The 15,538-nt window shown below is 43.7% G+C and overlaps 1 protein-coding gene across 1 annotated transcript in view; it reads right to left on the reverse strand.

Moving 5' to 3' along the window:
- Window positions 1-15,538, reverse strand: part of TG (thyroglobulin) — a 165,601-nt gene that overhangs the window by 76,512 nt on the left and 73,551 nt on the right. The window contains exons 36-41 of the mRNA XM_066623268.1: window positions 13,082-13,216; window positions 11,792-11,956; window positions 10,693-10,915; window positions 8,448-8,541; window positions 6,824-6,983; window positions 1,149-1,348 (exon numbers count right to left, since the gene is read on the reverse strand). Of these exons, the coding sequence (XP_066479365.1) occupies window positions 1,149-1,348; window positions 6,824-6,983; window positions 8,448-8,541; window positions 10,693-10,915; window positions 11,792-11,956; window positions 13,082-13,216 (977 nt within the window). The remainder of the gene's footprint in view (window positions 1-1,148; window positions 1,349-6,823; window positions 6,984-8,447; window positions 8,542-10,692; window positions 10,916-11,791; window positions 11,957-13,081; window positions 13,217-15,538) is intronic.

Consider the following 15,538-nt stretch of genomic DNA (forward strand, 5'->3'; position numbering starts at 1 on the left):
TCCTAACAACACAGTCCTGGAACGTGCTGGAATCCCTAGCATGTATGCACTACTGAAACAGAGACGCCTGCGTTGGCTCGGTCATGTTGTGAGAATGGATGATGGCCGGATCCCAAAGGATCTCCTCTATGGAGAACTCGTGCAAGGAAAGCGCCCTACAGGTAGACCACAGCTGCGATACAAGGACATCTGCAAGAGGGATCTGAAGGCCTTAGGAGTGGACCTCAACAAGTGGGAAACCCTGGCCTCTGAGCGGCCCACTTGGAGGCAGGCTGTGCAACATGGCCTTTCCCAGTTTGAAGAGACACTTGGCCAACAGTCTGAGGCTAAGAGGCAAAGAAGGAAGGCCCATAGCCAGGGAGACAGGCCAGGGACAGACTGCACTTGCTCCCAGTATGGAAGGGATTGTCACTCCCGAATCGGCCTTTTCAGCCACACTAGACGCTGTTCCAGAACCACCTTTCAGAGTGCGATACCATAGTCTTTCGAGACTGAAGGTTGCCAACTACTAGTTTTCAACCTTTTCAGACTGGGGATTCATCTTTAATCCAGACCTGCAACATGGAAACCCAGCTTTCTTTTATTTATTTATTTATTTATTTTTTACAATGTATATGGCCTTGTTTCTCTTTATTCTCTAGGGATCTCTAGGGAGGTACTAGGGATCAGATGATTTTTCGTGCCCTCACCAAACTACAATTCCCAAGAATTGTAAGGGGAAACCATGTAACAGAAACCCATTGGGGGAGCTATGCCAGTTAAACTAGTATAGAACCAGTATAAATGTGTGTTGTAGACATTGTTCCACCCTCTCTCCTCCTCTTATTTTAAAAAGCAAGCATTCTAGCGCGACTAGTGGAACCCACCTTAAGTCAGGCTCTGGCTTCTTGGTGGGTCTCAACCTTCTGTAGCTATACAGCAGTGCATTGGAATGTTCTCTGAAACACTTTTGGAGAAATCAAAACTTGGACTTTCCTTCTCATTTGTCTTCCAATCAGTTGTTACCCTGCATCATTCAATTTAGGCACTGACCTGCCACTAGTATTGTACTGTATCCATGCCAGAGAAGCAGACTAGTAGTAATTCCAGATTGAAACTATTTGTGAAGTGCTGATGTGCACCTATGCTCTAAAAGAAATTGTACTCACCATCAGTAATGCTCTCTTGAAGATCCCTGAATCTATAGTCCAATCAAACAGGTGAATGCTGGCAACATCTGCTCCACTGCGATCAGATGCAATTGTAATCTCAGCAGGATCCCCTCCAAAACTTGCAATGCTTTTCTGTACCCATTTCAGAGCTGCTTCCTGGTCTAGAAGGCCCCAGTTTCCACTCGCCACACTGGAACCTATCAAAAAAGAACCAGAGGAAAAAGACTGAATGTCATAGTGCTACACAAAGGTGATAGAAGCAATCCTGAATGGATAAACTCAGCAATGCTTCCAAATATCAATTGCCTACATTAATTATTATCTTTATAATTATACTCCACGTGCTGGAACTCATAGCAAGGCACACAGAAGTCCAAGATGGTCTGCCATCTAGGCATTGAAAAAGAATCCCAGACCTGCTTAGATTCAGCAAGGTCAGGGAATCATTTGTTTATTGACTTAAGACATGTCTGTCCTGCCTTTTGCCTAAGGATCCAACTAGTTCCCAAAGTAACATAATAACAATAAAACAATAAAGGCAATTAACAATTAAACCAGGTGATAAAAACAACCATGAGCAGTGAATATTAAAAAGGGACCAAATATGGCCATGGATGATTTACAAGTCCATTTTCCATTTTTTTTTTCCTAGTTTAAAATTAAAGAGCACTTTAGCCACCAAGGATGGAGATGTCTTTACATCCTGGGAAGACCCTGGAATTATCGGCCATTCTGGAATCCTCTTCAGACCTATCCAGTGCAAGATGTGGTGAAGTGCCGGAACACAAGAGCTTCACCACAAACTCTTCTTTAAAAGCCACCAGAAAGCAATGTCAATGAACCATTGCACAGTACTTGACTAGATGGGTTTATGAAGGAAGGAGAATATGGAGTTGGCAGAGAACTGACAGGTCATGAGTCAGGCCCAAGGAAAAAGCTGAGGGAAGAAGGGTGAAAACAGCTGCCTCCCCAATGCTTTCACATTTGCTTCCTTCACAGCCCTTCTTAAACCCATCTTTTCCATGAACCCTATGCCAGCACAAATTGCACCCTTATTGCAGCTAAGCTGAGGTACTGTGGGCCCTCGGTATCAACAGAGTATCTAGGTTTCCGCAGATAATCAAATCCATGAGAGGGCCCTGTTGGTAAACAAGAAATGCTTCTTAGAATCCTTCGGGAGGTCTTCTGAGAAGCACTTCTGGTCAACCTGGGAAGTCCTGTGAAGCCCTCCAGCCATAGGGTGGGATCTGTGTTGAGACAAATCTGCAGATCCCAAGCCCATGGACAAGGAGGGCCCACTGAATATGTCACTGAAGTACATGTCATTTGCATCTGCTTCCCCTGTTTTCGTTTCCCTTTCTCCTGTGCTGTTTCCCTTGTATCAATATCTAGACCAGGGGTGTCCAAATATTTTGGCAGGAGGGCCACATCAATTCTCTGACACTGTGTGGGGGGCCAGGAAAAAAAAAAAGAATTAATTTACATTTCAAATTTGAATAAATTTACAAAAATGAATTTATTAGCGATGGAACTTATATGAATGAATGAAGGTCTCGTAGTAGCTCAAGGCTATAAAAGGCCTGCACAAAGCAAGGCCAGCCTTTCCTTTGCTGGCTCTGCTGCATCACAGATGTGAAACAGCAAGTAGTGGAGGGAGCACTCATCCCACAGCTCAGGTGAGAGGTTGAACAGTCACCCTCACGCTGAGAGCAGTTGTGTAGGGCCAGTGCGGGCTCCAGCAAGTCTCTGGAGGGCCAGAGGCTCATTGGAGATTGGGGGCTCCCCATGGGCCGGATTGAGAGCCCCCAAGGTCTGCATGTGGCCCCCAAGCTGGGATTTGGGCACCCCTGATCTAGACTGTAAGAGGGACCAGGAACCCATCTTTGTCATCACTCTGGGTGATGAACCATGCACATTAATGATGCTATATAGATTAATAGTAATACCTCACACAGGGTTAGGTATGAGAGATGCTGTAAGCTGTTGGTGATGTAGAAAGGTGGGGAGGCGAGAGAGAGCGAGAGAGAGCAGTTAAGAAATGAATTTCCAGCCTGGATTTGAAAACAACTACAACTGGTAGCACATCTCTAAAAATAACATCATACTTGAAGTATTTGCTGCCATCATCAGAACAGAAGCAGCATAATTATCAGCAGGCAATAAAGAAGCATTTTTATTTTAATGGATGGAAATCCTTTGGAGTAACATGCTATTATACTGTATTCATGCCAATATGCTGAAGTGGGGGCAGAAATTTCAGCTTTTGACTGCATACTTAGATACATGTTAAATGACTTTATTTTAATGCAGCTTTGCACATACTTTATATAGTCTGTTAACCATTTTTCCTGTTATGTCATTTTTCTTTTTCTGGACTCCTGACTGCAGTTTACAGCCCGTTAGAACTCATATGCTTCATGTTGATTTTTTTTCTCCAAATAGGATGTATATTAAATATTATATCATGAGCTACCTGATTTCACGCTCTGTGGACTGGACACACACACCCACTTTTTACAATGGGGAAAGCTGAAGTATCCAACATTATATATTATCCATCTGCACCAGTCATGGAGATTGTCTACATTGGTGGAAAAAACTGCTGCAAATTTCTTTTATGCTATGAACTGCAATGTAAGGCCTTACCAATGTTTGCAGGGGACTGTTTCTGTCTTCTGGTGTCTCCCCTACATTGAAATTTCAGGAGATTTGGGGGGTCTCCATCATTAATAGTCCAATCCTATCCTTCCTCACCTCCACCCCAATGCAGCAACTCCAAAATGGCTACCATGGCATCCTGCTTCACAAAGGGTGTAGGTATGGGGAACATCTTTTTGATAAGGGAACAGCCTCTGTGGCATGGACAAGTCTACTTGAAATAACTGGCGCAGGTCTGCATGGACCCGTACTGAGGGATTGGGCTTGGGAAGGGGTTTTAAGATTGGGTGGCCACCAATGCGGCTGAACCCACCCACTTCACATACCTGATTCACTATCTCCCACCCTTCCAATTCCATTCTGCCTTCCCCCATCTTGGCCCACATCCCCTGCCATCTTACCTGTGATGGCGGGTCTTCACGGATCTGCCAGCATGCAGGAGAATGCTCTGGCCTCCCCGCAAGGGCTCTAAATACATTACTCCTTATGCACCAGGAGAGTTTTTGCGACTGCCATAAGGCGGTCTATGCTGGCAGAACGTTTATTCTGCCTGTGCATGAGCCCAATAGGATTGGACTCCAAATCTGTGTGTGCAGGAAGTGGAGTTGCATCCTACCTTACAAATACCTGAGCATACCCACAAGTACGGGGGGTGGTGGAAATTAATTTTTGATGTTAATAGCCCCCCAAATTGGATTATGTTTACAAATACATTTTTCTAGCCACACTTGCTAGGCTATTGGCCCAAGCCTGTGTGTGTTTACTCAAAAGTAGGTCACGTTGCATAGCTATGTTTCTCAGAAGGACTTGGAACTTAATGCAGAAAAGAAGAAATAAGAGATTTGTCAGAAGGTCTTGAAAAGGAAGAGAAACTAACAAAGATTTGCTGTGATCTGACTAAGCTACCCTGACTGTGGTCTTCCATTTCACTAGAAACTTTGCACATGGAGTTTGGTGCACCGCAGAGGTAGATGAACACAACAGCAGTGAGGGCTACAGAGGACATTCTACAAAATGTTCACTGAAATAGGATGGACGTGGCCAAAAATAGCCCACTGTGGCTCGAGGAGAGGAACTGGGGAAACATGCTTGCTTAGCTCCACCATTTCCTTCCTTCATTTTGACTTTCACAAAACTATCAAGCAAACTAAGTTTTAAGTTCATCACATTCAAACATTTAGCAAGCAAGTGGGAATTTGTACATTAATCAAGGCATGTTTGTGGCAAATAAAGAACACATGCAATTTAAAAAAAATCCCCTGAATTCAAAGACAAGGGGAGGACTGATGACAATCACCTTGCAAGTATATAATCTTGCACAAATCTCTTCAACAAAAAATATATATACAGGCAGAGTTCCCCTTGCAAGCTTCCTTGGCCGATCCACTGGCAGTCGCATCTCCCTGAGCCATCTTGTTTCCCATCAACCAGTGGCATAGCTAGGGGGGTGCACTAAGTTTTTCAGGGAGTCTCGCTGTAGCATGCAAGGGGGCCCTCCCCTTTGGAGCCACTCTAAGCAGTGGGGTCAAAACAGAGGCATACGCCTAACTCTGTAGGGGAGGGGGACGGCCCCCTTGCATGCTGCATTGAGGTTCCCTGCAAAACTTAGTGACTTGCGCCCTCTCTAGCTATGCCACTGCCATCAACCATAATTTAAAAATCCTCTACCGTGGCTGGCCTTGTGCTAGTCACCTATCTCCCCGATTCAGCGTTCCTAACCAGTAAAATATGATTATTAATTGATTGCTTTGACCAGGGAATTATGAACCTGCTGCCCAGATTTAGAGTTGTGTTCGAATCCCTGATCTGTACTCACTCAGATATAGAGCTGTACTTGTGTAGGCAGGTACTCCCAGTGAATGCCTCATGGGGATCAGACCAGTTGGTAGGTCCCTCCGTGCCCCCCCCGAGCCACCCCCGAGCCATTTTGGGTTTGGTTCCAGTTTGGTGGACTTAAATGGTACTAGTTTAAAAAAAAAAATTCAATCCCCAAGTCTGAAGTCTGCCCTCTCCTGCTCTCTTCCATAATGAACTGGAAGCCCTGGGAGGAGGAAGCAAAACTGCTCCATCAGGTGGGCAAGTATACACCCTACACAAAAGTGCATTTTCCCAAAGTCTTGGTTTTACCTCCTGCTCTCATGGACTACAAGCTGCAGCCACACCTGAGTCAGGCTGATCTGGCCATCGTGGTTCATGCCTTGGTGACAGCACACTTGGGCTACTTTAACACACTCTGGGGCTGCCTTTAAAAATTGAAAATTGTTCAGAAGTTGCAACTGGTGCAGAATGTGGTTGTTGGAGTCCAGTGGATTGACTTGGTCAGGCTGCTGCTCCAGCGGTTTTATTGGTTACCTATTTGATTTCAAGCCCAATTCAAGGTGCTGGTTTTGACCTTTAAAAACCCATAACGGCTAGGGAGCTAGATACCTTAGGAAGCTTCTACTCCCATAATTCCAATTCCTCCCCTAGGATCTTCCGAGGGCATCCTGCTTCATGTGCCAACCTTGACAGAAGTTAAAGGAGTGGAGCTAGAAGCAGGGCCTTTTCTGTGGTGGTGCCTCTTATGTGGAACCCTCTCCCTTTTACATTAAGGACTGAGCCATCTCTGGAGGGGTTCCAGTGAGGCTAAAGAAATTTATGCCAACTATAATGTTGGTGGGACTGCTGTCTGATTTCTCTCTACTCTGCTGGGTTTTTAAACTATATGCACTGGTTTATTTATTGTTCAGTACTGTTTAACTACCTATTTAATGTGCTTGTTTTCATGTATCTTACAATGGCTGAAATCCTATCCACACTATCCTGGGAGTAAGCCCGATTGACTATAATGGGGCATACTTCTGAGTAGACATGCATAGGATAGGACTCAAAAGTTACTTATCTCTTCTTTACTATGTTTTTAGTTTTTATGTTATATCTTATTTATTTTACTATTGTAGGCTGCTTTCATCTTTTTTTTTTTAAGGTAAAGCAGGATATAAATCTTTTAAAATAAGTAAAATAAATAAACTTACCTGTGCTAAAAAAGCCAAAGATTCCAACCCGGTAACTTGCGGTTACAACAATGATGTTGCCGGCTGCAGCTAAGAACGAGCCATCAATAATTGTCCTGGGTTGGTCAACATCTCCACTCACACCATTGTGAAAGAAAACCAGCACAGGTAGATTTCCACCCTTTAACAGTAACAGACAGAATAATGGAGAAGTTAACCAGCACCAGAATCCTTGCTAGAATGACTGAAGAATTTGAATCAACTACAAGCAGCCACAGAGCACATCCCATATATCTTGTTGTCTTGCATGCTGTTACCCTGCACATTTACTGTTACCCTGCACATACCTGATCTCGTCTGATCTCTTGGAAGCTAAGCAAGGTCAGGCCTGGTTAGTACTTGGATGGGAGACCACCTGGGAATACCGGGTGCTGTAGGCTTATACCATAGTCTTTCGAGACTGAAGGTTGCCAACCATTTGCATGCTCCCTAAAGGGGGCGGTAGCATGGTAAGTACCGCAGGTACCACAATGCACCATGTAAGTGGCACCTCCCACTTGCCTTCAGAACCATTCTGGGCAGCAAGGCCATGCATGAGCACCTGTGTGTTGCCATCTCAGCCTGGAATGGTTCCAAGGGCCACTTACCTGGTGTGCTGGGATGCCTGCTGTATTTATTGCGCTGCCCTGGTAGCTATGCCACTGTTCCCCGAGGAATCAGGTGGGCCACTGTAAGATACAGAAAGATGGGCTTTTGGCCTGAGCCAGCAGGGCTCTTCCTATGTTCTTATGCTCACATTATGGTATGCAATGTGTGTTCCATTGACGACACTGAATGCTATGAGCTGGCATTTGCGAAACAGAGGCAATGCTTCCTTTTTGCCCTTAACATAAGAACATAAGAACAGCCCCACTGGATCAGGCCATAGGCCCATCTAGTCCAGCTTCCTGTATCTCACAGCGGCCCACCAAATGCCCCAGGGAGCACACCAGATAACAAGAGACCTCATCCTGGTGCCCTCCCTTGCATCTGGCATTCTGACATAGCCCATTTCTAAAATCAGGAGGTTGCGCATACACATCATGGCTTGTAACCCATAATGGATTTTTCCTCCAGAAACTTGTCCAATCCCCTTTTAAAGGCGTCCAGGCCAGATGCCATCACCACATCCTGTGGCAAGGAGTTCCACAGACCGACCACACGCTGAGTAAAGAAATATTTTCTCTTGTCTGTTCTAACTCTCCCAACACTCAATTTTAGTGGATGTCCCCTGGTTCTGGTGTTCTGTGAGAGTGTAAAGAGCATCTCCCTATCCACTCTGTCCATCCCCTGCAGAGGGGGAAGGGTCACTTGTGTGGAGCGGTGAGGCTCCCTGCAACACTTAGTGCTTTTCACCCCCTCTAGCTACACCACTGATACGAGCTGAAATTCAATTTTCAGCTTCTAAATATTTGCAATATAAAAGGCATTTTAAAAAAAAAAAATTGGCATGATCGCTCAAAATATACATACCTAGAAGTATGACAAACATACTTCGCTGTGAAACAAATACTTTCCATTTGTCTTTGGGTCTGTATCTTTAGACTGGTTAACCTTACTAAGGAATGTATCATCGGGTTATGTGTTTTGCTCATTCAGTACTTACAGTATTATCTGGGACATAAATATTCAAATATAGGCAATCTTCACTGACAGACGAAGAACTGATCTCACCGTCCCCTGGTTGCCAGCAGCTAGCCCTATAGATACAATGATAAACTTTGCCTAGTCAAATAATTACAGTATATGAATTTTCATCTTTTTAACCTAATCTGAATATGGAAATAAAGCAAGAACGTTTTGCATTAATACCAAATAAATATTAAGCTACCATCCTGCTCTTGTGGTAAGGACAGTACACCAAAGAGCTCTTCTCCATGTGCCTGCGGCAATGAGAAAATTTAGCATATTGGCGGAAAGTCCCTGTTTCTCTCCAGGGTACAACAATTGTTACAACAATTCTCTCACTTTGCAGTGGCGAAGTGCCACAGCACTGATGTCCTGTGCTGTCTGTGCTGTGCGGTTCCTGTACTGTCAAACATCCATTTCAGCAAAAGGTGCCTGTTGTCTTCACCTGCCCACCACTGTCTCATGTTTAGATTGTAAGCTCCTCAGGGCAGAGGACCAAGGAGACCACTTTATCATTGATATACTTTAGACTCATGTACGTTAGTCATTTGTTCATTCATTCTCAGTCTTGAACTCAATCACCCGTAAATCTCAAATTGTCTTGCCATCATTGCCATCACTTAATTTGCCCCTGCTAATCAGACAAAATGGCATCTTTAAAAGTGGTACCCTTAAATGTAGTGGGTGGAGAGCGCCTACTCCTCTCTCTTCATTCTAACAAATTGCATTTCTCAGTGGCTGTTTGCTGGTACTACCCTTGTGTTTCTTTTTAGATTGTGAGTCCTTGCTGAGCAGAGAACTATCTCCTTATTCCTTTGCCATGTAAACCATTTTGAGAACCTTCTGTTAAAAACTGGTATTTCAAAATATACGAAATGAATACATAATAGTGACAACCAGGCTAAGAGACATTCAGGGTAGAATCAGCTCTTGCAGGAAGTGCGACATTTGTTTGAGGAGAGGAAATATTTAAGCATTACATCATTCACCCAAATATTTGAGGGTTAACCGTTCCATAAAAGCATTTTCCATGGGGGATTTTCTGTACCGGCCAAAGATTGGTTCAGAACGGGGCCGCTGACAAAGGAAGGTTGCAGTTCATGTCAAATGTACACAGATCACAGCTATGTAACATTTTCTTAGGTACAGAAATGACTTTGTCTTTACAAAGGCAGGGAGGGCCGATGTAGGTAATGCAGCAACACTTTGGATGCTTTTGTGCACCTGGATAAACAAGGCGCCTCATTTCTTATGTTTGGCAAAGCTGCAAGTTTGATGTGGCTAAGTCACCGACACCCACACGACTCAGGTGCACAAGAAATGAGGTCGCTGAAGACCAGGTTCCATCAACCAGCCAACCACACTGCACAAGAGGAGCAAGACTGTGTGGTGTAGAGGATCACCACATTTTTGAACCCCTCCTCTCCCGGTAAAGAACCATTTATGAAAGGTCAGTTCACTCTAAGGGTGAATTTATATGACTAGCTTTTCACACAAACAGACAAAGCATCCCTGTAGCTCTTACATGCTGACTTCCTAATCCAATGGTTCTCAGACTTTTTAGACTGGCAGCTCTCTTGACATCCTAGGCCAGAGATTTTCAATCTTTTTCATCTCATGGCACACTGAAAAGGCACTAAAATGGTCAAGGCACACCACCAGGTTTTTGACAATTGACAAGGCACACCATGCTGCCAGTGGGGGGCTCACATCTCCCATTGGCCCTATTAATAAATGACCTTCCCCCAAATTCCTGTGTCACACCTGTGGACCACTCGCGGCACACCAGTGTGCCACGGCACAGTGGTTGAAAATGGCTGTCCTAGGCCATTGATTGTGGCTCCCCATTAGGGCTACAATCTTATACATCGTATAGGGCAGCGGGGATTCTGCGAGGATTCCACGGCTCCCCTGGTTGGTTTCCATTGCTCCCCAGAGAGCCACAGACTGGGAATCACTACCCTAATTAAATATCATCTCTTGAAGACTTTTTCATTCCAGCAGACATTCAACCTGACCAAAAGTTGAATACTTGTTTGGCTGACCTCTAGGGATGAATTTATCTTCTATCTACCATAAATCATTTGTTTTCTAAGGTTTTTTTAATTGCTTTTGTTTTTTTTTTAAATTGTTCACTGCTTGCCATCTTGAGTGCTTCTGTGAGAGATCAAAAAGGAGGTATAGAAATACCTAAAGAAATCAACATGAATATATCTTCTCACCGAATTGTGGTGGCATTCCAGGATTCCACCCAGGTGAAAGCCTGTGGAGGACTGAACCGGTTCTCTGCCAGGGGGGCTGCTGCATATGGAATCCCAAGGAACTGGCTGACACTCTTCCAGTTGGAACCTATCTGAATAACTTTAGAAGCACCAAACAAAGCTCCTTGTGATGGGATGGTCACAGAAGGGGTGTCGCCCATTTCCATAAAGGTCAAGGATGTATCTGTGCAGAGGGACAGGAGAATTAACTGAAAAGAATCTGCTGGCCTGAGTAAAGACTCCTAGTAAGGCTGGGTTCTCTGTCAGACAGCTCTACTGGTATTTAAGTCAAGGTCAGGATTTGGCAAGTCAATGGGAAAAAAACCAAAACACTACCTAAACTCCACAGATGTAGTAACCTCAAACCATTTACAGGGGTCAATCCCCAGAAGCTGCTTTGAGATAATTCCAGCTTTGAAAATTCTGCACCCCTTGGGTAGCTGCTAGTTTTGCTGGAGGGGCATTTAGAAATGAAGATTAATAAACCACCCTTTGACCACCACCTAAAAACGTCCTTGGGTGATCCAACCGCAACAGCAAGCTATTTTTTCTCACATCTGTTTCATCCCTGGGTTGCAATGGAGGGGCGGTTTTAGCACCATAGAGAACAGTTGCCAATTCCTGACATATGCTGTTGCTAGAAAGTGTGTTAAAAATGCTGTATCAAGTGGAAAAATGGATGATGGAAGCAATTCATCAGCACCATTTCCATTTTTTTTTTTTTAAAACTCTGCCATTTATTTTGAAAGTCAAAACGAATACAACCACTGGCAAGATTTTGCATTTGGCAACCAACACGTTGTGTCACCAAATGTAAACCCACCCACCCACATCAAACAACCTCACGGAGTAATACTTCATACTTCATAATACTCTTCATAATACTGCTGCTGTTTAGTTCCTGCCCAAACCTGGGATTGCTCTAACTCTGTTAACATCATTGTCAACCATGCTGGTTTGCTCCAGCCAAATACTCTGCTCCAGCCAAATACTCCAGCCAAATACTAGACAAATACTAGACAAATTGTAAATTGTACCCTTCTAGTCCTCCTGCACTGACCTTGCCTACGATAGATATACGTAGCTGGTTCCTTGAGCAAAAGTTGGCAGTGGTGGCCTTGGAGGTCAAGTACGCAGCTCTGTGTTTCTGGGTAGAACATACACCGTGTTGCCAAAGGCTGTGTTTCCAGAGTAGTCACCAAGCAGAATTTATCCTTTGAGCAGACTGTGAGGAGAGGGAGAGAGAGAGAGAGAAGGGCTCTGAATTAGAGATATATATATAGAGAGAGAGAGACAAGCAATGAGAGGCAGAAACATATTCTGGTAGATCAACAGAGGGACAAATCAGTAGGACAGGCAGAAGGAAAGGAAGATTGAGGGACACAGGGCTGGTGATGATACCCAACAAGAATGGGCAGCTCCACTAGTACTCCTCTTCCAGTACTTGGGCAAGTCTTTAGAAAGGGTGATGATCAGAATCTCAGAAGCAAATAGGAAGTGTCCTCTTGATGAGGGATATATGTATTGCCTGAAGAAGGGGACTCCTAGCAAATCTTGTACCCTGAGGATCTATTCCAAATGTCCTCTTTGGGGACTTACAAAAACCTGGAGATTGTTTTTTGACCAAGGAGAGAATGAAAAATGCTTGGACTTTTAATGATGCAATAGCATTGGCTCCTCTGATAAGAAGTGCCAGAGGAAGGTAGATATTGAGAAATCTTACTCCTTATTATCGAGAAATCCTACTATAGAAAATATACAGAAGATCTTTACAATAGGTCGCTTGGTGCCCCTCTACAAATACATTGGAGTCACTGGTACTGTGGGTCTAAGCCACGGGTGCCCAAACCCCAGCCCTGGGGCCACTTGCGGCCCTCGAAGCCTCTCAATGCGGCCCTCAGGGAAACCCCAGTCTCCAATGAGCCTCTGGCCTTCCGGAGATTTGTTGGAGCCCGCACTGGCCCGACGCAACTGCTCTCAGAGGGAGGGCAACTGTTTGACCTCTCGCGTGAGCTGTGGGATGAGGGCTCCCTCCACTGCTTGCTTTTTCATGTCTGTGATGCAGTAGTGGCAGCAAAGAAAAGGCCAGCCTTGCTTTGTGCAAGGCCTTTTATAGGCCTTGAGCTATTGCAAGACCTTCATTCATTCATATAAGTTCATCTTTTATACATTTATGTAAGCATATGTTAATTTATTCAAATTTTAAATGTAAATTAATTCTTTTTTTCCCCAGCACCCAACATAGTGTCAGAGAGCTGATGTGGCCCTCCTGCCAAAAACTTTGGACACCCCTGGTCTAAGCAAAAAGACAAGTAATTTTGCTTAAAAAAAAAAAAAAAGACATTCTCACCTGAGAGGCAAAAGTCTCGGACAGCAGAAAAATCATTGGAAACATCTCTGCTGATGTGCAGAACATCAAATTTGGAAATCGAAACATCAATGAAAACAGATGTCACATCAACAGGTTGCCACTTGTCCAATGTCACTATGAAAAAAAATACAGAGGAACCAGAATTCCAGAAGGCTTTAATTGCTATTTGCTGGAACAATATCAAGTAATTTCATTTATCCTGGTAGCCCAAATTTTACATCCATAAAAGGACACATCAGAGATACTCAGAAAGCCCATTTAGCACACCAACATCACTGAAAACAATCAGCTCAGGTTGACTTTACCTTAAAAACATAAAAACAGAAGACTCTTCTATTTATAGTGAAACAGACCAGTGTTCACGTCTAATCTCATGTGCCATTTTTTCACCCAGGCGTCCAATATGAAAAGCCCTTTCTAAACACTGAACGTGTGAATGGGACTAGAAAACTCCAGTCTTAGGAATTGTTAATCATCACCTATACTGCAGCCAATCCCATTGTCTCCAGTACGATCATATCAGTAAATAATCGTCAAACTATATTTTTGGATTTATTTCTAGTGTGAACTTGTGTGGGCTTGCTTTAAAAAAAAAATCATATCAATTTTATTTGTTTTTTTCTAAAGAATTATACCACTGCATGTGTTTTTCTTTTGTTGGAAGAAAAATAGAGCCTTTTCACTAACATGAGTTTAAGTTACACAATTTAAACAATAATTACACATGAATTTTCTACAGGCTGCCACTGAGCTGCTGAGGTCTGCTGAGGTCTGACACAGTGGAAGCGGTATGTCTAGCTCCAGACACAAAGCTGCAAATGACTAGTTACGCTCTTTAAAAAAAAATGAAAAAGGCTTTGTCTGGATTCCATTGTAGGCCAACGTGTCTGGTTTATCTTGCTGATTTTCAGAGTTATTTTCACAGAGATCATTTTCCACTCGACAATTTCAAGTAATGAAATCTCTTGAGTGCTGCTGTATTAGTCAACCTAGAGCTACTGCAGATTAAAAAATTCAGACACTGTCATCAGGAATAATTTCATGCAAGTTAACATGCTGATGACAAAATGGCTAAAAGTACAATTAAGCTTACTCATGTCTGTTTCAACAAAGTGTAGTGGATCTTACTTCCAACTAATGGGACTTCTTGAGAATTCATGAGCAAGTATCTATATAAGGACAAAATGTGCTTAATACTAACTTTGCAATGTGAGAATGGAACTGTAGTTATTTTAAAATAATGATGGCACAGGGAAGTTCCCAGCACAATCTAGCCAAGGGAATTTTGACTACACTTGCTCCCACTGTGGAAGGGATTGTCACTCCCGAATTGGCCTTTTCAGTCACACTAGATGCTGTTCCAGGACCACCATTCAGAGCACGATATCGTAGTCTTTTGAGACTGAGGGTTGCCTACACAACACCCCTCCCCATTTTTTTGTAATTATTGTCAATCTACAGCCATCAGTATACTTACTTGCAAGTATTATTTATGTATGGCTCTTGATCTCCGCATTTGCTTAACTGACAAATGATTTGCCTTTTGTAAGCCATGTTGGGTTCCCATATAGGGAGAAAAGCAGGATAAAAATACAGTAAATGAATATTGGATAAGGCTGCATTTGAAATTTCTGCAAAATTTCAGAATTTGTATACCCCAGACTCAGATTTTCAAATGTGCACACCCTCGCGCAAAATTTGACCTCTTTTTTTCCAAATAAAAATTAATGTTCCACACTTCATGTGTTGCGCTACAGAATCCAAATAGCCAATTGGAAACATTCACATTCGCACTTGAAAATCCAAGATACAAGTGGAGCATCGGTATCCGCGGGGGATCCGTACTTGGAAACCCCACTAATACAAAAAATTGTGGATAATCAAATCTAACTGTTACCCTGCACATGCCTGATCTTGTCTGATCTTGGAAGCTAAGCAGGGTCAGGCCTGGTTAGTACTTGGATGGGAGACCACCTGGGAATAACTGGTGCTATAGGCTTATACCATAGTCTTTTGAGACTGAAGGTTGCCAACCATAGTAATCAAATCTGCGATCTTCAGCCCCGCAATGGCAGTGTGCATCCACCCACTGCCTCTGCAGGCTTCAGAATGGCTGTTTTGGTCACTTTTGGTCAAAAGTGGTGTTTTTATGCATTTTAAAGCATTCTGAGGCCTGGGGAAGCTCCTGGGAGGCTGGAAGAGGCCTCAGGAAATTGGAACTAGCATTTTTTTGTTGTTGAAACAGCCATTCTGAAGCCTGCAGAGGTAGCGGGCGGATACACACTGGCCCTGCAGGCTTCAGAAAGTCCTCCAGGGGCAACTACAGCACAGCTCCATTTGCCTCTGGAAGGCTCAGGTGGGGACAAGTCTGGCTCAACATGGGTTCAGTGAACCCATATTGAGCCAGATCCGGAGATATGGAGGCCCCACTTGTAT

Source organism: Tiliqua scincoides, chromosome 4 (genome assembly GCF_035046505.1).
Source record: "Tiliqua scincoides isolate rTilSci1 chromosome 4, rTilSci1.hap2, whole genome shotgun sequence".
Lineage (NCBI taxonomy): Eukaryota > Metazoa > Chordata > Lepidosauria > Squamata > Scincidae > Tiliqua > Tiliqua scincoides.